Source organism: Protopterus annectens, chromosome 4.part0 (assembly GCF_019279795.1).
Source record: "Protopterus annectens isolate FY-2018-M chromosome 4.part0, PAN1.0, whole genome shotgun sequence".
Taxonomy (NCBI): domain Eukaryota; kingdom Metazoa; phylum Chordata; order Ceratodontiformes; family Protopteridae; genus Protopterus; species Protopterus annectens.
Window position 1 is genome coordinate 540,775,727 of NC_056733.1, and position 23,801 is coordinate 540,799,527.

At 39.1% G+C, this 23,801-nt stretch overlaps 1 protein-coding gene across 1 annotated transcript in view; it reads left to right on the forward strand.

The window, feature by feature from the left end:
- The window catches only part of INPP5J (inositol polyphosphate-5-phosphatase J), a 791,140-nt gene that overhangs the window by 637,807 nt on the left and 129,532 nt on the right, over positions 1–23,801 (forward strand). The window contains exon 12 of the mRNA XM_044068468.1: positions 4,532–4,636. Within this exon, the coding sequence (XP_043924403.1) occupies positions 4,532–4,636 (105 nt within the window). The remainder of the gene's footprint in view (positions 1–4,531; positions 4,637–23,801) is intronic.

Below are 23,801 nucleotides of genomic sequence, written 5' to 3' on the forward strand. Positions count from 1 at the left end.
AGGGGAAGTTAGTTTTTTGACATATGTTGTAAATCAAAACTTTTTTGTTGAAACTTCAAGCGCTGCACAACATATTTTTTTTTTTACATTTTTTAAAGTTTTTGTAGCTTTATGGATGGTGGATCTAAAAAAAGTTTTTAACTCTTGTCAATTGTGGCTCTCAAAATCTTTTTGCCAACATGGCTCAAATGCAACCTGCTTAGACCAAAGTAAATGTATTTGCCACTACTTTATAATGGCAGCCTCTTCGGTACACTGTTAAAACTACTAACCATTTTAAAATCCAGAAGGGCATGTTTTAATGCTGGCAGTAGTCTACAAAGTGTAACTTCATATCCCCTTTTCTTGCTGTAGTTAAAATATCTCAGTGATGTCATCCGACATTTCATCATAGTTTATTCTCCCTGTGTCATTTCCTGACATTACAATAATTTCATTGTTTCACTTCATTCTTAATAATTTTCAAATTTTTTTTAACATCTTTAATCCTACAGCCTCTCAAACAACTAATTGTTACTATCTGCCACCCATTGCAGAAATGTGTTTCTAAGAAATATATGAATCACTTATTGCTAATATCTATTTATCCATGTCTGTTTAGTTTGCTCGCATCATTTTTGCAGTTATTTACTATTAGCAGTTTGTACAAAAAGTCACCTGAGTGCAACTTGGTAATAGGTCTACCTGTAGCACGTGTGACTTGGTTGGTAACATTGCTTTAAGATCAAAGTTTAAAGACTGTTTCATTGTGGACACTTCATTTTTGAAGTGAGAGGACTGAATCACTTCAGAAGTAATTTCAGTGAAAGCATTATAGGGGAGATCTTTTGTGATACCCTCATCCAGTGATCTTCTCTCCGCTCTTCCTCTTATGCTATGGAGATTGAACATAGTCTTTGATCTTCCTTCCCAGCTGAATATTAGTCTGTAGATGCTCACATTCAATATTGTTAGTTAAATCTGTCTCATCATAGGTGTGGCCATTGACTTTGTTTTATTTTCTATCTTGTTACTCTTTTTGTTTACTTTTAGTAGTATTTTAAGTAGTTGTTCTACTTGAAGAAGCTCCTTCTCTTCCCTTCTAAGTCTCTTGTAGGACTTTGTTGTTCCTTGTTGTACTGGCTGCTGTAATTTTCAATGTCTGTTCCCATGGTTTCCGATCCCATCCTAGCCACATTAGGGCACTGTTTTTTAGTTAAGTGCTTAGAAAAAAATAGGTTCTTCCTTTATTTCATCAAACTATTCTGATAATTTTACTTATGGAGTGAAATTAGCCACCTAACTGTCATATCCCTTTTTGGGATGTCCTCTTTTTGCGGTATTGGAAGTGGTGAGCATCAGGTCATCTTTTGTTGCCATACTTGAAAATCACACATTGCCACTAACCAGAGCACTACTGTTTATACTATATTCTACAGAGTCCTTATATAGGCCAGAGCTCAAGTGGTGTAAAACACAACTGAGACCTTAGTCAGTATGCACTGAAATAGCCATATTATCCATTATTTGTTGATATCTAGTAATACCAATCAGAAAAAAACTAAATGAAAACTCCAGCCAAGCTACAACTTCCAATGAGTGACCTCCCAAACCTCCTGTAACAGAGGCACATGGGATATATGCAAATGACCCTTATTTACATCAGGTGTTTCAGTTATATGGCGATTCTGATTGCCCATGACCTTTACATTTGAAGTCGTTTTAATGGACAATTTCAGGCCAATAAAGCCAAACCTTACTAGCTATGGATATGTATATTTCGGCCTTGTTATGACCTCATCAGCATAGCATAAGAGAAGTGTTTGATTAAGCATAAGAAACACAGGGTAGTTATACCCAGCTGATGTCCATTATCATTAGGGTAACTGCAAAATATCCCAACTAACAAATTAAAACAAAGAGTTAGAAGGTCACACTGAAAAACCAATCAGAAAAAAATAAATGAAAATACCAGCCAAGCTAGAACTTCCAATGAGTGACCTCCCAAACCTTCTGTAACAGAGGCACATGGGATATATGCAAATGACCCTTATGAACATCAGGTGTTTCAGCTTTATGGCGATTCTGATTGCCCATGACATTTACATTTGAAGTTGTTTTAATGAACAATTTCAGGCCAATAAAGCCAAACCTTACTAGCTATGGATATGCATATTTCGGCCTTATGACCTCGTCAGCATAGCATAAGCAGAGTGTTTCAATAAGCATAAGAAATGATGTCATTCTTCTTGTCATACATTTCCGACCTTTCTGTATACATTTGGTGTATTACATACATTAAGGCAATCACTATCTAATAGAGCTTTTAAATAAAACCTGCCTATTTCTTCAATATTTTTTTATCAGTAACAGAAAGTCGGTACCTAAATCAATATGTTAAATTAAAAAAAGTGTAACTGCTACAAATGATTATTCAAAATTCAAAAATCTGAAGTAGGGTATTTATTCATCACAAAGTAAACTGTCTGGCAGTTGGCACAAAGGATGTGCCACATGATTAAGACTGTGAGCTGTAGTTCCTGTGGTACAGGGTTTGATTTCCTTAGGCCTCATTTGCCTGCTGTGTGACTTTGAACAAGTCACTTAACTCTTAGGTTGCCCATGAAAAGGGAACAAGTGTCCAGTGGACTACCTGTTTAACAAATGGGTATTATTTTTATTAAGCTCTCCCAGTTTGGTACACCTGACATGAGTTTAAAATTAAAAAAAAATTCAACTCAGGTATATATTATGTATTTTTAACTAAAGCAGCTAAAGTTCAAACAAATAGTAACTAAGACAAGCCAATGTTAGTATTACAATATTAAGTAGCCTACTAAACATAATGCTTTGTCATCAGTAAGATTTTTGAAATCATTGATCTTGCCCCCCTTCCCCCAATGATTACACTAATTATGCACAGACATGCCTTTGTGCATCTTTGTGGTAATATGCACCCATTCATAGCTTGCAAGGTCTTTAAATGAGCTCTTACTTAAATCTCTTTCCAAGGTTGTGTCTCAAAGCTGGTGGGTCCAAACTGGAATACATACCTTACAATGACTATAGCAACTGCCCCATTGAAAAGCTGCTACGTGAGCTCCACACCTTGTAGTAATATTCTTGAGGTTACACTAAAAGACTTATTCCCTGTTTTGCAGCTGCCCTAGCCATTAAAAAGATTGAAAGAGGACTGCAACTGCAAGACTGTGATTTAAAACTAGTGAAAGATAGCCAAGTCCTTAAAAATTATATAGTGCAGTTTTATTTTTATTTCAGTTTGCTTACTGGATGAGTGAACTGCTGTAGTGGCCCTTTTCAGTCACAACTGAGATACTTGTGACAGTACAGTATTATGTACAATATCAATATTTACAATGGAAGTTTAGTATGTAACAACTACACTGGATATGGCATGTAACTCAAGTCGCATGCTTTGATAAAAAAATGGGAGGTGGGGAGACTTAAAGGACTCTATCCTCCTTCTCAAAATTAATAATAGCTAGAGAGTACTTGGTCCTCATTCAAAATTTTGGAAGCCTTCCCTTACCGAGTTTTGCTAGTCAGCTCTGGACAACATGGACAAGCTGTCGCTGGGCTACAACAGAACTGCTAAATTTGTACTTGAGACATGAACCACTGCAGTGTACTTAGACAGCTAAACTGGATGTCACTTCTGCATAGGCTGTCTTAGCATCAGTTGTGCCTTGCTAGCTTCTACTGCAAACTGATTATGTAATTGTTCTCTACAACTGTTTGTCATGGTATAACTCTGGAAGGAAGCTGAGATCTTCTAAAGCTTCACTTTTAGCTGTCTGCCCTAGCAGAATTAAATCTGAGCATAGAACCCTTAGTAAGTAAAATTCTAGTCTCTGGAATCAACTATCAACATGTATCAAATGTTTGTTTGTGTCTTTCGGCTTTTCCCGGTTAGGGGTCGCCACAGTGGAACTCCGGTCCGCTAATGATTGGCAGTAGAGTTTTACGTGCTGGCTTGCTGGGCCTAACGCACAACCTTCAATTAAGGAACGCCCGTTCACACATGTCACCACACAGAAGACGCTCTGACTGAGAATCGAACGGGCAACGTCTAACTGTGAGGCGAAAATGCTACCGCAGCACCACCACCACAGTAGATCAACATGTATCAAATGTGGTTTGTATTAACTAGCCTTCAAAAATGTGCCTTGTATACATTCATTATCCTTAAATACCTGCAGAACCTGTAAACCCTGCTTAACCAAGGACAAGTAATACAAATCTGTATTTAGCAAATTACATTAATCATTATGCTTTGTGCATTTATATAAGTAACACTATGGCTGGAAACAAGGATTCATTAACACTGCATTTCTAAGAGAAGTTATTGAGTTTTATGTGTTTATATAAATGTGCATGTTTTCTGTGAGCATATATAGAGTTATTACTTACTGTTCTATATTGGCCTTTTATGTGGAGATTTTATGCATTTCTTTGATACAGATATTAAATAAATAAGTGAACAAATGAATGTGGTTGCATGTTCTAATGGATATCACATGCATTTTTACAGGCTGTGTTTAATGAAGAATCATTGCCAAAAGGAACAGGAGACTACATCCTTGGTTACTACAGCAACAATCTCAATACAATTGTTGGGGTTACAGAACCCTTCCAGGTCAGGTATATTTCAGTCTGCTTTGAAAAACCTACCTATAAGAGTCTGTTTTCATTAATACTGCATTTCAGTTGTCACAATATATTAAGCTTTATTCTAAATTACAAAGCATATTTTTAAGACAGTTACGATTTTCCAACTAATAATAGTGTTATGACACACACAGCACAGCATACACATACAGAGATACGCACAAAAAACATAAACTTGGAGTTTTTTTATTATGAAAATGTTTTTATTAGATTGTATCTAAACAAATTTATCATGACAGTAATTGTATTTAGAGATGTATAAGCATAAAAAAGAATAATATGAACAAGAACAACTGTTTAAAAGGGTGTCTACTAACAATAAGGAATCTCAAAAAATTCCTATGGATTACAATTGAAACATGTATAGCTAATATCTGTCACTTTCTTGAAATTTGTCCACATATTATAGTAGGAGGTGATTCTAGTAGATCTCGATTTAATGGTGATAATTTCCAGATGACACACTTCGGTTAATATTTGTGAATTCTTTGACTGAGGGTGTAGCTTCATTCTTCCAGTTCTTGGTTATAACTTTCCTCGCAATTGATAAAATGGTTATTTCATTCTTTTAGCACAAACAGGAATAGGGGTATTAAAAAAGAATTAATGACTTAGATATAACAAAACTGTCCCCAAATAAAGTCTGTAAAAATAGATTATTCCAATAAGGTGTAAGTACAACATAATCAAAGAACACGTGTTGGTTTAAGCTCCTGTTTGCATCTCCAACAAACCTGCTTCTTTTTAGACATTAATTCCGTTTTATGAGATGTGAAGAAAGATCTGTGCAAGAATTTCCAAGTAAAAAGTTTCCATCTAAGAGAAAAAGTTGTCTTTAGAAGATATTAAAATTTATTTTTTATCCTCTTTATCTGGAGGTCTGTTATTAATGTGAGTAAAATAGTTCCAATAACTGTCATTGCAACTTTTTCTTTCCTCACCAGTCTATATAATTTGGATAAGAGACCTTCTCCCAGTGTGTTTTGTTGTATTAATAATATCAAAAATTCAATTAATTTTGGGACAAGATCGCTTACCCTTGGTTGCAGTAACTTAATTTTACCTTCTACATATTGTCTAGAAGATTGTACATCCAACCACATAGTTTTGCTTAGATCATGTTTACTCATAGGTTCATAGGTAGGTACTAGGCTATTGGCCCAAGGGCCTACGTAAGCCTAGCCAACAAGGTTCCCTGGCGTATGCCACCCAAGAAAGTTACTTTCCTGTGCCACTGTCGAGCAGAGACACAGAAGTGATCCCCGGGGTGTATTTCCTATTTCCCATCCACTCATCAAGATTTTTCTTGAAGAGTGTTAATGAAGAACTTTGCTTGACATAGATGGGTAGCCTGTTCCAGAGTATGGGAAGTCTCTGGGACAGGAATCTATCCCTCCAGCATGTCCTGTTTATTGTGGTGACAAGGTTTAGGTCCCTAGAGCATGTAGCTCGGAGGGATTGTGATTTCTTTAGGTGTAGCATGTCCAACAGCTCTGGGTTTGACATAGCTTTATATGTTAGGCAGAGATCACCTCGGAGTAGGCGATATGCTATGGAGTAAAGCTGGAGTTTTTTTAGGCAGTCAGTGTAGTGCATTTGTTTGAGGCCAGTAATCCTCTTTGTGAGGTACTTCTGTGGCCTTTCCAGCTGCTGTAGATGTCTTGTGAGGTACATTCGAAAAGGGGCATTGTACTCTATAATGGGTCTAATGAGTGTCGAGTAGAGGGGAGCAATGACCTCTTTTTTCCTGGATGAGAACCCTTTTATGATGAGGTGTGCCATGTAGAAAGGCTTCCTGACTACTGTGGCGATGTGACTATCAAAGGAGAGACTACTGTCCACCTGGGTCCCAAGGTCTCTTATCACGCATATCTTATTTTATACTTATGGTATAATCAACAGAATGCAGTTTTTCATTATTCATTAATTGAAACCAGTATATCAGATTTTTTTGTTTAAATTGAATCATTGTGTCTAACTTTAAAGTGAAAATATTTATCTTGAGTGTATGCTATAGGGAAAGAAGAAAAATCCATGCCTTACATGTTGGATTTCTATAAATTAAGTTTCTAAAGGTATTTAATATAGTAGAAATAAAAGTCAGTTGTCTGGTGACTCCTTTTTGAAAAGTAATCTTTTAGCAACCAGTGTAATCTATTGTGTGGTATAAGATTATGATTAGAGTTTGTTATGTTTAAATTTTATAAAAAGGCATCCTAAAAACTCTTTCCATCTGGCTGTGTACCTGAAAAAAAAAACATTTTTATTTTTTAAATATGTCATATATATGTTTGTGTCATTATTAATGTAATGCTTCTGTGAAACATCTTAATATGTACATTCAAATATAATCTTCAAGAAATGTACTCAAAAATATATCATAGTACATGCAGCATTATTTGTTTTCTTTATTAAATGATAACGAACATTTCTGACAGATCTTAATGTAAATATAACATTCACCAAATATTTAGTTTACATACTTTGCATAGCTTTCTTATTGTTTGTCTAATGTAACAAACTATACAAATTTATATAACAGAAATATGTCCATTTGTTTATTTTTCATTCAAAACAAGATATCAAAGCTAATCTAGGAAGAGGAAAAAAATAAATGTTTGGTAATCTACTATAGCAATTAAGGTACAATGTCTTAACAGTACAATATAACTTAGATTTTAATTTAAATTAGCAAGAAATCAGAGTTTAGGTGTCTTATTGTATTCTCCATTCACAAGCTTATGGTTTCATTGACTTTGTACAATTGAGAATTTGGTAACATTTGAGATAATGTGCATTATTCATAGGTTTCACCTATTATTTAACATTTTAAAGCTGTCCACTAATCAAAATCATATGCTGTTAACAGCTGTGATCCTATGCATAGGCTGGAAACTTCACAAAGCTCAAGCTGTTTACCAGAGAAAGCTTCAAGTGTTTAAGTAAGATGAGAAAGCTCAAGCACTAGAGAAAGAAAAAAACTTATACGTTTTACGAACACATCTTGTAACCAGATATCATGTTTCTCTAATTCTCTGACAGAGTTTCATCTCATTTTCAAGACTAAGGAACACATATATCAAATCTATAAGGAGAAATTATTTTAAATCTATTCCAAGCATCATAGCCCCTTTCTTTGCGAACTATAACATGAAATGAAATATATCCATAGAGAATGGAATTCTCCTCCCTCCAAACAAACAAACACATCACAATTCATCTGGTAAGGCACAGCAGCTACATATTATCAAAGCCCATGCACTAATAAGGTAAACAACTTTCAGGTTATACTATTAGTAATGGTAAAACAACTCCTCAAATGTTATATTGAATTACAGTCAGCAGGGCCACATCTGCATTCATAAAATATGTTTGTCTATTTATCCCCCTGTAAGGCATTTTTTCACTGTTAATGCTTTTAAATCGAAATGCCACTTGAAGCACAAGCCCCTTTTTAGTAAATATGTTCCCATTTATGGGAGTAAGACAATTTAGAGACTTAGATATGTAAACTAATGTAATCAAACTCACTGCAACAGCAACGGACACACATACACAAACCATGTATTAGCTTAATGGTAACCAACTGTGAATGGAACGCCATGGTGTAAATGTTAGTGTAGGGGCTGTATGCTTCTTTTACATAAAGATTGATACTAAAAAAGACCTAATAATATTTTGTTATAACATATCAAGAAAGTACTGTTTGTTTGTAAAATAGGTCAGTATAACATAAAAAATGGTAGGTTACCTTGTATTAGCAGAGTTCTTGTTGATTTTGTAAATTTCTATATATGTTATAGAGGGTTCCACTTCTAACCATCGAAAGTTCAAAACATCGAAGTTCAGATCATCGAGAACAGAACATCGAATTTTGAAACGAAGGTTACAAGTGTAACCAAAAAAAAAATCTTAACAATTGTATGCAGGGGGGCTTTGCTCCCCTGCACCCCACACCCCCTACTTTAATATTCCAACTCCGGGACCACACTACAGTGGAGTAAAGGGAAATCTCCCATTTAGCGCTATATGCAGAAGTGCTAAATGGGAGATTTTCCATACCCTATCTGTAGTGCCATCACAAAGATGGCACATAGACACACAGTATGCAGGGCACCGTGGTGCACTGAAAAACATAAACATTCTCCCACCTACACTTATCTTTTTTCTTTCCCTGCAAACTTTCAACATTTTCAAACTCGATGTTCTGGTCTCGATTATCTGAACTTCGATGTTTTGAAATTTCGATGGTTAGAAGTGGAACCGTTATAGAGAGTATGAGACCTTTTCCAGTATTGTTTTAAAAAAATATGAAGGTAAAGAATAGACATATTAATATAAAGAGAAAATCAATCCTTAGCAATTCATTATTTTCTTTATGTATAAATTAAGAAACCAATCATTTGTCTCTTAATTTCTTCTTTTCATTTACCTTCCATCCATTTTCTCTGCTTGTCTCTTCAAGTACATAATGGGCCAATCCATGTCCTCTGTTTGTTCTAATATGTTATTAGTTTTTAGATATGACAATGTAGGGTGCTGATCGTCAAAGAGTTTAGTTTTGTCTGAATGGAAAATTTTTAATCTGACAGGAAACAGTAGCTGTACTTTTATTTGTTTTTTTCTTTCTTAAGTTCTCTAATGAGAGGAAGAAATTGTTTTGTCTTGGATATTACTGCTGCAGGATAGTCATTGTCAAAACAAATGTTACATCCATCTATTTTGAGTTGTGATTTAGTCCAGTTCTTTATCTTAAGAGGAAAAAAAATAACAGTAATTGACCTCAGAGAAGTGTTGTTTTTAGATGCAGAAGTAAATAAGGATCTGTGTGCTCTCTCTGTTCTGAATGGGAGTCCTTTGGTAAGTTTAAAATTTTAGGGAGCCAGGAAGATGAAAAAATAGTCATATTATTACCTTCAGTTCTTTCAGGTAATCCAAATACACAGATGTTATTCCTGTGAGATTTGTTTTTGAGGTCATCAGTTTTGGCTAGGAGAATAGTATTTTGCTTTAACAGGAACTCAATATTGTGTTCTTCCTCATTTAGTCTTCATTCTATGTCATTTAAAGAATGTTTGATGCCTGATATCTGGGTCTTCTGCAGCTGCAGAGCTTTATTGATTTGTTCAATTTGTTTGGAACAGTTCTGTTTAAAATCCTCAGTTCTGGTGTCCAGTTTATCTACTTTAAGTGATAATTCTTGAATGTGAATTAGTGCTGAATGAATCTCTTTTTTAAGTACAGAATATAGTGGTGACCTTTGTATGACTCATTATAAGGCTGGATACAGTGATGAATATTTACCACAAATAATTTGACAGGAAAATAATGTAATACATAAAAAAATTCTTTGATACAATCCTCAAGCACTGCAGGATTTATCGAAATTCACTCAATTAAGCTGTTTGGAATTGTTTAGAAGTATAATTTTCTGTCAGAAATATATGTAGAAGCAGAGCAGGAGAATGCTGCTATCCTAGTCTCATCCTGGCCACCCCCCCCTCTCATAAATGTGGCATTCTTGATGTTTGATGCAGATTCAGTGGCATAGTTTCCACTTTTTATGGATTTCAGGTGTGAACACAATTCTCTATAGGTGCTACTGAATTTACAAAGGCTATAAATTTACCCCTGGGATCTCTTCTGTGTCACTGCTAGACAGAGGCACGGTAAACTAACCTTAAATGGGCTATCTTCTGTGACCTACTATACAGAGGCACAGTCAACTAATCTAAGAAGGGTGGCGAAAGCCAAACACACTCTGGCTAGGCTTGTAAATGCCCTAGGGCAGATAGCCTAGTATCAACCTATGAACCTATAGATGAAGTACACTACCTTCTTCCCAAAGTGGTGAAATAGATTACTTTCCATGTGACTTTTGACATGTGTAACCCCATGCTAAATGGATGTAGATTATGCTTAAAATCTGAGCTTTGGCCGGCTAACATCTACCTGAAATCAACTGGACGTATAAGTGAATTTAAGTACACTTTTATCTGCTCTTTTTCAGGGTCGATATTAGAACACAGAACTTTCAAAATTTTGAGTGTTCTAATATCGAACCCTGTTAATCGAAAATTTAAAACATCGAACATACAGATCAGTGAATCTTTTCCTAGGTAAAAAAATTGCTGTCCCAAAACACATACACACAAAACAAGCACACCAAACAAACAGCAATCCACAAACATACACCTAAACTCTTACACCTAACCCTACACTAAACTATACATACACCAATAATTATCCACTTACCTTAACCTAAACCCTAACCCTAAGATCCATCTCTATCGCAGAGTCACCTCACCCGCACCCTAACCCTAACTCACCTACCCTGCCCTAACCCTCAGGTTCACACAATCGCACACTTACCTGACCTGCACCCTAACCCTAACTTACCTAACCCGCCCTAACCCTCACGTCCACACAATCACACACTTACCTGAACCTGACCCGTAACTTTTCATCACAGCGCTGAAAATACCGAAGCAGCAGAAACAGACAACCAAATTCTTTCCCTAGGAAAAAATTTGGTTTTCTGTTTCTTTGATATTTTCAGCGTTCGCTGAAAACGGGTTGATATTAGAACACTCAAAATTTTGAAAGTTTGGTGTTCTAATATAGACCCTATTTTTCATATAGTATTGTATTTAATTTATTTATTTGTGTTTTTCATTGAATATTAACTCAACTGAAGTTGTGGTTGTCTCTCTACAGAAAACTTGTTAGAATTTCTGTGTAGCCATTGATAGTAATGGGGGGTAGTTTCACCTTATCACTGATATTCTTGTCCTGCCTTATATAAGGGTACATTTTGAGTTATGTATGCTTAAAATCTGAGCTTTGGCCGGTTTGGCCGGCTAACATCTACCTGAAATCAACTGGACATATAAGTGAATTTAAGTACACTTTTATCTGCTCTTTTTCATATAGTACTGTATTTATTTATTTGTGTTTTTCACTGAATATTAACTCAACTGAAGTTGCGGCTGTCTCTCTACACTTAGTTCCCTTCCCACCCTCCCTGTTCTTGTTTTGGTGTTAATGTTGGTGGCTTTGAAATTTCCCACCCCTCTTGTAGATTTGTGTTTGGATACTCCTTCTGGGCCCATCTCATTTGCTCACTCAACTGAGTGCAGTGAGATCATATTTTGATTTCAGGCACTCCTACTGTATACAAAGATAGTATTTGAGGAGGACAACCCCATGTAGCCTCTTAATCCTGCTCTGTTCCCTTCCTCAAAAAAATTATATATATATATATATATATATATATATATATATATATATATATATATTTTTTTTTTTTTTTTTTTCAGCTGCTCTTACTGTAACTGCCTTAGTTGTGCTTCTGCGTGCTGTTATCTGTTCAGTCGCTCTTACTCTGCACTTATTACTGCTTGTTAGTAGCCTTCTAATTTACTGCTTTCTGCACTTGTTTTTTAGTGTATTAATTTAATTGCATTTATTTGAACTGTATTTGCCATAGAGTTGCTACACACTCGGGTGTGCTGGCCTGCACTGCAATTTGAATTGTATTTACTGCTGTTTTAGCTGCTTTTATGCATAAAAAAAAAAATAAATAAATAAATAAATAAAGTTCTGAGCTTGTTTCCTGCCTTTCCTGTAACTAGTCAAGTCCAGATATAGACTTGATGTATCCAGTACTGTTGGTAAGCTTCTGAGCCCCCCAAGCCTTTCTATGTTGGAGGGAAGCCTTCTAGCTTATGAGTGGGAGTGGTAAGCACTAGGTAGCCTATCTACCACGAGAAGAGTGGGTTTTGGCACTGAAATTGTAGTTCATTGTCTGTTTGTGCAGTTTTCCCATCTCTTTCTACTTTCTGGTTAAAAGCCTGTTTTGCATTTGGCCCCCACCTTTCCTATACCTAGTGTAGTCCAGGTACAGATTTGTTGTATCCAGGACTGTTATTAAGCTGCTGTGCCCCCACCCTCCCAAGCCCTTCTGTGTTGAGGAGAAGCCTTCTAGCTTATCAGTGGGAGTGGTAAGCACTAGGTAACCTATCTACCACAGGAGGACTGGTTTCTGGCCCAAAAATTATAGTTTATTGGCCGTTTGGGAAGCTTTTCCATCTCTTTCAACTTTCTGATTTAAAGGCCTGTGTTTGCGCTTGTTTCCTGCCTTTCCTCTTACTAGTCTAGTCCAGGTACAGATGTGCTGTATCCAGGACTCTTTGTAAGCTTCTGAACCCCCCAAGCTTTTCCATATTGGAGGGAAGCCTTCTAGCTTATCAGTGAGAGTGGTAAGCATCAGGTAGCCTGTCTACCACAAGAGGAGTGGTCCCTGGCCCAGAAATTGTAGCTATTGGCTGTTTGAGCAGTTTTTTTTCCATCTCTTTCAACTTTCTGGTTTGAAAGCCACACTTGCTCCTGTTTCCTGCCTTTCCTATAACTAGCCTAGTCCGGTTACAGAGTTGCTGTATCCAGGGCTGTTAGTAAGCTTCTGAGCCCCCCAAGCCTTTCTGTGTTGAAGGGAAGCCTTCTAGCTTATCAGTGGGAGTGGTAAGCACTAGGTAGCCTATCCTCCATGGGAAGATTGAGTTTTGGCCCAGAAATTGTAGTTTATTTGGCCGTTTGGGCAGTTTTCCATCTCTTTCAACTTGCTGGCTTAAAAGCCTACGTTTGTACTTGTTCCCCGCCTTTCCTGTAACTAGTCTAGTCCAGGTACAGATTTGCTGTATCCAGGACACGTTGTAAGCTTCTGAGCCCCCCAAGCCTTTCTGTGTTGGAGGGAAGCCTTCTAGCTTATCAGTGGGAGTGGTAAGCATTAGGTAGCCTATCTACCACAAGAGGAGTAGTTCCTGGCCCAGAAATTGAAGCTACTGGCCGTTTGGGCAGTTTTTTTCTATATCTTTCAATGTTCTGGTTTAAAAGCCGCACTTGCGCTTGTTTCCACCTTTCCTGTAACTAGCCTAGTCCAGATACAGAGTTGCTGTATCCAGGACTGTTGGTAAGCTTCTGAGCCCCACTAGCCTTTCTGTGTTGGAGGAAAGCCTTCTAGCTTATCAGTGGGAGTGGTAAGCACTAGGCAGCCTGTCTACCATGAAAGGTTCTTGGCCCAGAAATTGTAGTTTATTGACCATTTGGACAGTTTGTCTGTCTCTTTCAACTTTCTGGTTTAAAAGACCACATCTGCACTTGTTTCCCATCTTTCCTGTAACTAACCTACTGGGTAGCACTAGAAAGCCTTAAACTGATACAAGCCTTCTGGTTAGAAGAGAGACTTTGGAGTGATTAAATATCAGTTTTCTGTACTTTCTTGCTGTACTTAACTGTTTTCCGCCTAAACGCAGATTTTCCAGCATTTATTGTGATTTAAAAACTTGTTTTTTTCACATATTGTACTTATTTGACTGCCTGCTCTTTTAAAAAGTTGTTTTTTGTTTAAATAATTTGTTTAACTGTTGTAGACTACACACTAATGTGTGATAGCCTTTTCTGATCGTTTGTAGTTGTTTAAAGCTGTTTAAGTGTATTTTTTTTACTGTTTTTGCCTTATATTTTCAAAAAAACAAAAAAATTTCTTGTTTCCCGCCTTTCTAAGCTAGTATAGTCCAGTTTTCAGGCTAGTGCTGAATTCAGAGCTGTGATACTAGTTTCTGAGTTGCCCATACCTTACTTGGATATAAGGAAGTTTCTCTGTTCACCTGTGAGAGAGGGGAGCTTTGAGCAACCTATTTGCCCCTGGAGGAGTGGTTCCAGCCCAGAAGTTAGTAGTTTATTGGCCATTTTGGGCTAATTTCTATCTCTTAAATGTCCCTACTATAAAACTGTGTTTGCACGGATTTGCGCCCCGGGTAGCACCAGTTAGCTACGGTTAAATTATTCCCGGCTCCACTAAGTCTCCTCTTCAGTTTTTCCCTTGAAACTAGTCTAACTCTCAACCTAAGCACTCAGAAAGCATCCTACAGCCCAGCACTTGCTCAGACCTAATAGCAAGCACTAATATACCCTGACACTGATTGCCCAGCAGGGCAAGGCTCTTTATTCACCCCTCACCAACCAAGTGACTAAGCAGCTCACCCTACTATTCAGGCATGACCAAAGGGCAATTTCAGGTATATTCTCCAGTCCAGCTGGTGAATCTGGGTATCCTGAGGCAATGTTACAACTGACTCATGTACGCAGACAACCCTCTCCTCCTACCACAAAACACTAACATATGTGAGAGATGCAGTTATACAGCCAAACTGGAAGCTAAGCTGTCTCCACCCAAGACTGGAACAGACAGTCAAGAGAAGGTTAACACTTGCACCACACCTCCAGCCGCACACAGACCTATTAAAACAGCACTAGCAAAAAACACACATAAATACAGACAATCATATTTGGAGGCTCTAAATAAAAACCTACAAAAGCATCAGAAACCTCCAAAGCAGACACCCAAACAACCTGCACCTCCCGTCACAAACCAGACAACACATAAAACACAAAATCAGTATGCTGCACAATCACAGCCCTTAAGGCGAAATAACATACCTAACACACTAGTAATAGGTGACTCTATAGTCAGGCACACTGACGTCCCACTCACTAGGCTGAACAAGTAGAAGGTTAGTGTTAGCTGCCTGTCGGGAGCCAGAATCCGCCACATAACACAAGCACTCAGGTCACTCCAGAACAAATATAAATATGACTCTGTCATTGTCCATGTTGGTGTGAATGGCCTGAGATGCACCTCCCTGGACTACATGAAAAAAGACATGGAAGAACTGTCTGATCATGTAGCCCAGGCTGGTATGACCCTGACCCTGAGTAGCATCCTGCCCTCACCAAGAATGATATCTCAGTATAAAGAAAAAATATCAATTTCGACAATTGGCTAAGCTTCTGGTGTCATTCAAAGGGGATCCAGTGTCTGTCAGCCTGGGACAACATGCTCGACAAGCCATGTTGCTTTGCAAGAGACGGCTTGCACCTGTCACCCCTAGGCTTTCGAATACTGGCCAAGGCTCTTGCTGCCCCCATAGTGCCTTTTTTAGGCAAGGCTCAAAAGTCAAACCCACCTCCGTAAACATCAAAATTAACAAAAAACTGAGGGTTATGCTACTCAACGCCAGGAGTTTAAATCTCAAAATGCACGCACTCGAAGCACTCCTCAGTATGGAGAACATTGACATGTGTGCAGTAACTGAAACCTGGTTCAAGGCTCCAGAAAGCACCCCAGCACTACTGAGTTACAACTCATACCACACGTTTCGGCCACAGAACATGGACCGAAACACAAAAGGAGGGGGTGTACCCATATTCATCAAGGATACCTACACCTCCAGGTTAGTGGCGCAGCATGATACCTCCGAGATCATCCATGTGCAACTAACATCAGGCAAATCTGCAGTGCAAATTGTGGCCTGCTACAGATCACCCTCCATGACCCAGGACCACCACTCCACCTTTCTGGAGACACTGGAAAACATGAAGGTCCTACCAAACACCCTGATATTGGGCAATTTCAATTACCCTACCATTCACTGGGAAAACTACTCGAGTACAAACTCCCAGGCCCAGCGCTTTCTGGAATTCATCAACTCAAATGCTCTGGATCAGCTGGTAAACTCCCCTACCAGAGGTGAAAACATATTGGACCTGGTCATCACCAACATGGGCGACAGGTGTTCCACACCGGAGGTCAACCCATCACTGGTTAGATCAGACCATAAACTAATCACTCTGGATGTCCACACCCCCCCACCACCCCCATCTAAGAAAATCACAGTAAAAACATTTCTAAAGAAAACTTCACCTTACTTAAGACAGAGGTGGAAGTTTCACAGCCCCCACGCTAAAGGATAATGCTGCCCAAGATGCAGAAACCTTTTACAAATGCACTCTATGAGCACCTACAAGGATGCATGGATCGTGCCATCCCTAGCAAAACAAAGACTCACTCCTCTAAGAGACGGAAACCAGTTTGGTGGACCCCTGCCATAAACAGGCTATACAATAGAAGGAGGAAACTAGTTCAGAAAAAAAGCAGATCCCAAGAAGGAAAGACATCCCTGATCAGTATCAGTAAGAAACTAAGGTCCCTCATGAAATCATCCAAGGCTAACTTCGAAAGAAAAATAGCCAAGGATTCAAAACATAACCACAAAGCCTTCTTTAGCTATGTTAAGAATCTAAGTGGCAACTCACAGATATGCACTGAACTAGTGCAAAATAGCGCAAAATATACTAAAACCTACTGTTATTGCCAACATCCTGGCAGATAGATTCAGTGCAAACGTCACCCCCCTCTTACCCCCAAAAGGGCCCACAACAATACTGGAAAAGTGTAGTGTCCCAAAAATCACAGACGCACAGGTGAAATTAGCACTTTCAAAAGCCAAAAGACAGCATCAATGGGACCAGATGGTGTCCCAGGCTGCGTTGTGCACGAACTACAGAAAGAACTAACCCCCCACCTAAACACGCCCTTCATCCCCAGCCTCTCCACAGGCTATGTGCCCATAGAATGGCACACAGCAACGGTTATTCCTCTCCACAAAGGAGGGGCCACAACTGACCTTGGTAACTATTGCCCCATAAGCCTGACTAGCCTGGTCTGCAAGGCTATGGAGCGCATCATCATGGAACTCGTTAACAAAGACATTGGGAACCTCCAAACACTTGACCCGACCCAGTTCGGCTTTGTTAAGGGCAGATCATGCCTACTAAACCTGGATGTCTTCTTCAAGACAGTCATCAAGGCCATAGATGAGGGAAAGGTGGTTCACACAGCCTACCTTGACTTCGCCAAGGCTTTGGACACCATTCCCCACTCGGGTATTACAGAAAAACTCACCAGTTTGAATATAAACCCCTACGTCATGCGATGGGTTGGCTTACAGACAGAACTCAGACAGTAAGAATAGCGGGCACCAGGTCCGACTCTAAATCAGTCACAAGTGGTGTCCCACAAGGCTCGGTCCTGGGACCCCTACTTTTCGGCATATACTTCTCAGAAGTACAGGCAGACACAGGAGGACTATGGCTAACAAAGTTCGCTGATGACTGCAAACTTGGAGGAGCCATAATTGACTCTCCAGCTGACACGTACGTCCTCCAAAATGGCCTTACCGAGACGGACACCTGGTGTCCAAGTCATGGCTTCAAGCTAAATGCCAAAAAATGCATAGTCATCCAGTTTGGGAAAAACAAAACACCCATGAATTACCACATAGGTGGCAGCCCCCTTAATACAGAAGAGGTAATAAGAGATCTGGGGACCCAGGTAGATAGTAAGCTCTCCTTTGACAATCATATTGGCAAAGTAGTTAGGAAATCCTTCTATGTGGCCCATCTGATTACTAAAGGGTTTACATCTAGAAATAAAGAGGTTATAGTGCCCCTCTACTCGTCACTCATTAGACTCATCATAGAGTACAATGCCCCATATGGGATGTACCTCACAAGACACTTCCAACAGCTGGAAAGACCACAAAAGTACCTCACCAAGAGGATTACTGGCCTCAAACATATGTCCTATGCAGCCCGACTGAAAAAACTCTGGCTGTACTCAGTGGCATATCGCTTCCTCAGAGGTGATCTCCGCCTGACTTACAAAGCCATGTCCAACTCAGAATTGATGGACATGCTCCACCTAAAGAAATCCAAGTCACTGCGAGCCCTGCGGTCTAGTGAGCTAAACCTCACCACAACAATAAATAGAACATGCTGGAGGGATAGATTCCTGTCACAGAGACTCCCCATGCTTTGGAACAAAATTCCAAACTACACTAGGAATAACACTCTTCAAGAGAAGAGTGGATGGGTAACAGAAAATATACCCCTGAGATCACTTCATTGGCTCTGCTTGACAGCGGATCAGTTAGTTAATCAATAGGGCGGTGAAAACCAAAACACTCTGGCTAGGCTTATAAATGCCCTCAGGCAGATAGCCTAGTACCTACCTATGAACCTATGAGAAGGCTCTACTGACTTCTCTTGGGCCTCCATTTTTGTGCTCAGCCAGTGAGGGGTCAGATAGGGAATAACAGGGTTCACTGCAGAAACTACAAGCTGTAGGGCACATACATATACAGTAAGCTGTTGTGATCTGCTGGAATTCCCTCCTCTGATGAATGCATACCATCCCGACATTTGACTAGCCTTAGAAAATTATTTTTTTAGTTTTGGACAAGCTTTCAGTTACAGATGTATTTTATTTGAATTTTGGCTATAATTGTATGCAGATTACTGTATGCCATGTGCTTTCTCTTGTAGTTTATTATTAAAATTCTAGTTATCATAGTTATCTAATTTGGATACATTCGATGTGATACACTTTGCACATTATAAATAAATGTTGGTAATATTTAAATTGTACATGTGAGATGGTAGGAAGTACTTGCTGAAAGAGATCCTGAAAGAAAGCTGGACATTCACCACAACAAGGATGAGACTTTGGCATAATTGGGACAGTGATATGAAAAACAGCCTGGCAAACAAGTATGAAGGTTGGTAGGGTTAGGAGGTGCAGTAAATATTTCTACATGTAAACAAAGAAGGTTGAGAGACAGAGACAGTAAAGGTATGCAGTGATTGCAGGTTTGTGATATTCATTTTTATTTATTTATGTATTTATCCTTTGTTGACAGGATTAGTCCCACTAGGCTAGTGGCCTCTTTTCTGTGGAGACCGGAGGTGGTACTTATGTACTAGACAAAATTTGGCCAGGGATTGAGGAGTTCTCCTACTCTTTTATATAGGTTCCATGTGATCTTTTACATTGGAGTGAGCTACCATGAGCTTAAGTAGATGGGACCTCGGTTTAATGTCTCATCTGAAGGACAGCACACTTAGAAGTGCAGCACCACCCTTATGCTGTACCACAGTGTCAATATTGGAAATTAATCCATGCAATGTACATCTTAAACAATCACTGCTGTCATATCTAATGTAAACTTTATAGAATAGCAAAGGAGACGTTAATTGTGGCTGGAGCTAAGATGTCTGAAGAAGGGGGTGGGAGTGTAGGAGGGAGGAGTGCTAAACTCTGGGGGTGAATTAGAATTACTGGGTGGAAGTGGGGGTGCAGGTTTACAGAAGGAAGTCTACACTATCAGTAGAGTAGGATATGGAGAGACATGGTGAGACTAGTAAGTGGGAAGTGGATAGTGGACAGCAGAGTAGAATATAGTGTACTGCAAGGGTTATATGCAGGCATGCCAGTTGCCATCAGAATAGATACAAAATCGGTGAAGTCTGCCAAGCTGTTGCAGCTAACACCTTGCAGGTTCCAGACATACCCCTTCCTATATACCCCAAGACCTCCCTCCCTAGAAACTTTTCCTACACATTTTAAAGGACTCCAGTTTTACACTGAACCACCTATTCAGGTATCTCCTTCCGGCTGTATAACCACCTGTCTGAAAAGAAATGCCTTTTTATATCTAGCTTGAAATTAACTTTTTCAGTCAGAAGACTGTGCATGCTTGCTTGACCTCTCCCTTTAGCATTTTGTGCGGTTTTACTATGTGTTTCTGTCTCCTGTATTCAGTTGAAAATAACCATAGTCTTCCAATAATGTCTCCATACGTCTGACTCTGACCACCTTAATCACTATATTGCATTTCTTTGCAGCCCACACTACCCATTTGATATCCTTTCTTCTCTTTGACCTCAAGAACTGGACATAGAACTCCAACTGATGCTACATAGAAGTTCTGTACAGAGGCATAGATTTCTTCTTGCCCCCTGACCTGAGCCTTGTTATAATACAGCCTAACATGCTTAGCTTTGCTAGTGCATTTTTGCACTATCTCTGATGGCTGTGGGTTTCAGTAATTAAGATACTCAAATCCTTTCTAATCCATTATTAAGGATCACCCCCTATATAATCGACACAGAATAAACTGATGGATTCACAAAGTTTCCTGATGAGATAGGCAGTTTATGGGAAATGTTAGTCGGGAATCTAGTATGAGCATGAGTGGTCTGAACAAGGATGCAGGCAGAGGATAGGCTACTGTGTGTAGGACAGGAAGTAAGACTCAGGATGTAGAAGGCCTGATGCACTTGAATCTGCAGATCATCACTTCAGAATGTTCAATGTATTTTTCAAAGTTGCAGTAGCGACAACATATGGGAATCGTACCACAGAATGATTAACAGCCATTACGACTTCAAAGGGCTTTGTACGTTTCCTCCTGTAGGCTGGGTTAATGAACCTCCTTCTAATACCACAGACATGCTAATGCCCAGGTGTGAGGCCATTTATGCCATCTTTAGTTCTTTATTGCTGCAGTCTGTAAGAAGTTCACCATGGTTTACTTTGACATTGTCAGTTCTTTGATTCAGCCTGGCTTTCAGATTACAGATAAGTGTCCCATTTGGAAAAAAAAAAATAATGTAATTGTTTTCACGTTTAAAATCTTAGGTGATTTTAAGTGTCATGGACTATCAATGTCACAAAGCAAAAGTCAGTAAATATATTATGTGTAATAAGCAGCTACCATATAAAGACTTGGAGGTGGAGCTTGGCACCATCTGTCTAGAGTGTACTAGGTTCATCCATATTATCATTAAAGAGAGAGCAAAATCTCCACAAAACTATAGATGTGCCCTCAAGAGAAAGAATTCTAGAGGCCAACAACATACCTTTGGAGTTCGAAGGCCACTCTAGGCTTGAGGATGTTGGGTCTGGCGCAGTACTTTTGCAGCCTCTAGCTGTGATACATTGTTTGACTGAGGCCAGTACCCCTGAGGACACCACTCTGCACTCTGATGAGATCACATACACCTAAGTTGAAAGCCCTGAAGTGTTGATAAGTCTGGATGCCTCTCCTTGGGCCGCTGGTTCTGATTTCCGCTTCTTGGTAACTAAGTTGAGGGCAGTATTCCCTCAGTTGTTGTTCACAAGGACATCTGCAGGTTGAAGAAAGAGGTTGCCAGTGACATTCTGTGACCTGGGACCATCAAGGCAGTCACTTGTTCTAGAAGCAGGGCCAAGGTATCCAAGGATAGTGTGTCTGTTGTTTTCCTTCAGCATGAATAGATTGGCCCCTCCTCCATCATCCTTCCAGGCCCCCTCTTATGACCTGATAAGACTGGCTTACAACTTTTTGCTTTGCCTTAAGAATTTATAACCATCCTCAAATCAAGCATCAGTGTTAGGAAGTCTTTATCCAGAAAAGAGAAAAAGGAATTCCCCCCAAAGGAATATGATTTCTATCTCAGAGGTCATTAAACTGGTGCTTGTGGGCCACATGTCTTCCCCTCTTAGTTGTATTACAGACACTGATCCTCTGCTTTCCCACAGGAGGATTTCTAATTAGGTGATACCCTCAGAAGAATGAAGGATCACTTCATATGAGTGAGCAAGGATTAATCAGCTGCCCATAAAAGTTGCAGGGAAGTTCTGAGCTAGACAGAGCCCAGACTTTAGCCAAAGTCAAAGCATCAAAACTTTAGTGATTATTAAAGTGACTGAAGCTCTGGATGATGCATTCACTTGTGCATCTCTGGAGCCAGACTCCCAGGCCCCTGCTCCCAGGAAGTAGGACCATTTTACAGGATAATAGATTATTGCAACTGCATGTACAAAAATGCTTTTGCTGCTCCATGTGTGGTGTCCATGGATTCCCATAAGAGATCTATTGGGATATTAACCAAGAACTCTCTTTTCATTGACAGAGAAAGTATGACACTTGACCTCTTTGGAAAGAAGGTATGCACCACTACCAATCTGTCCTTCGAGGAACTTAATTATCAAGCTAATATGTTAAAATACCAGGAGACTCTCCATTCCCAATCAAATGACAAGGCTGACAAAATAAAAGACAGGGACCTGAGAGATGAAGTGTTAGACATGTGTGACTTCTATCAACTTTGGCTGTGATGCTGTTAATGCATTAGGCAGGTTGTCTGCAGTTGGGTGAGTCATTAGGAGACATGTCTGGCTGAGGACTCTGCCCCTGCAAGATCATATAACAACACAAGTCCTTAATAATTCACAGGAGGAAAAGCCGGAAGAAAGGAGAAACTCCATGCAATTTTGTAAACTGTTATTCTACATCAATGCTGAGTACAGTACAAAACTACCCTATTAGGAGATGTGGCCCTTCCATCATTGGCAAGGTAAAGGTAAACAGCCCAAAGAGAAAAAGGGACATTTCAGGTGAAATTGGAAATCTGACCAAAAGTGGAAGGCTGGTTGTCCTCATGGCGGAGATACTGCAAGGAAAAAGCTACGTTCGTCCCTGCCATACCCATAGATCTTCCCAACCTAAACCTTCCTCAAGCTCACCTCATCTCATTCTCCAAAACCAACTTCATGCTACTCAAGTCAGAAGTGACAAACTTCATGACACCCATGCAGACGGGAACTGAAAGTTTGACTGCTGAATCCTACACTAAGGCACTGTACAAGCACATCCACTCGTGCATGAATCGTGCCATCCCCAATAGAACCAAGACGCTGTCCTCCAAAAAAAGGAAGCCAATCTGGTGGTCCCTTGCCATAAACAAACTTTACAATAAAAGGAAGAAACTGTTGCAGAAAAGAGGAAAATCCCAGGATGCAAAAAACTCCCTTACCAGCCTCAGTAAGAAACTGAAATCCCTCATAAAATCCTCCAAAGCTAGTTACGAAAAGAAAATTGCCAAAGATTCCAAAGACAATACCAAAAAACACGCCAACCAATAAAAAGATAAATAACGAACCACTCGCTGAAATAAAAGAACAAAAATTTTACTGAATAAATAAAAACACTCAGTAATAAATACAGACGTTAGCGCTTTCATAAGGCACATAGACCAAACTTCATCACACAATTCAGTGATATAACAGTTCAGCTTATATAATACACCCACCCCCTTCAATTAATTAATCAAATACAATTAGTTTGATTGTATTTGATTAATTAATTGAAGGGGGTGGGTGTATTATATAAGCTGAACTGTTATATCACTGAATTGTCTGATGAAGTTTGGTCTGTGTGCCTTATGAAAGCGCTAACGTCTGTATTTATTACTGAGTGTTTTTATTTATTCAGTACAATTCTTGTTCTTTTATTTCAGCGAGTGGTTCGTTATTTATCTTTTTATTCCAAAGATAACCACAAGGCATTCTATAGCTATGTCAAGAATCTAAATGGCAATGCTCAGATCTGCTCTGAGCTACATCAGAATGA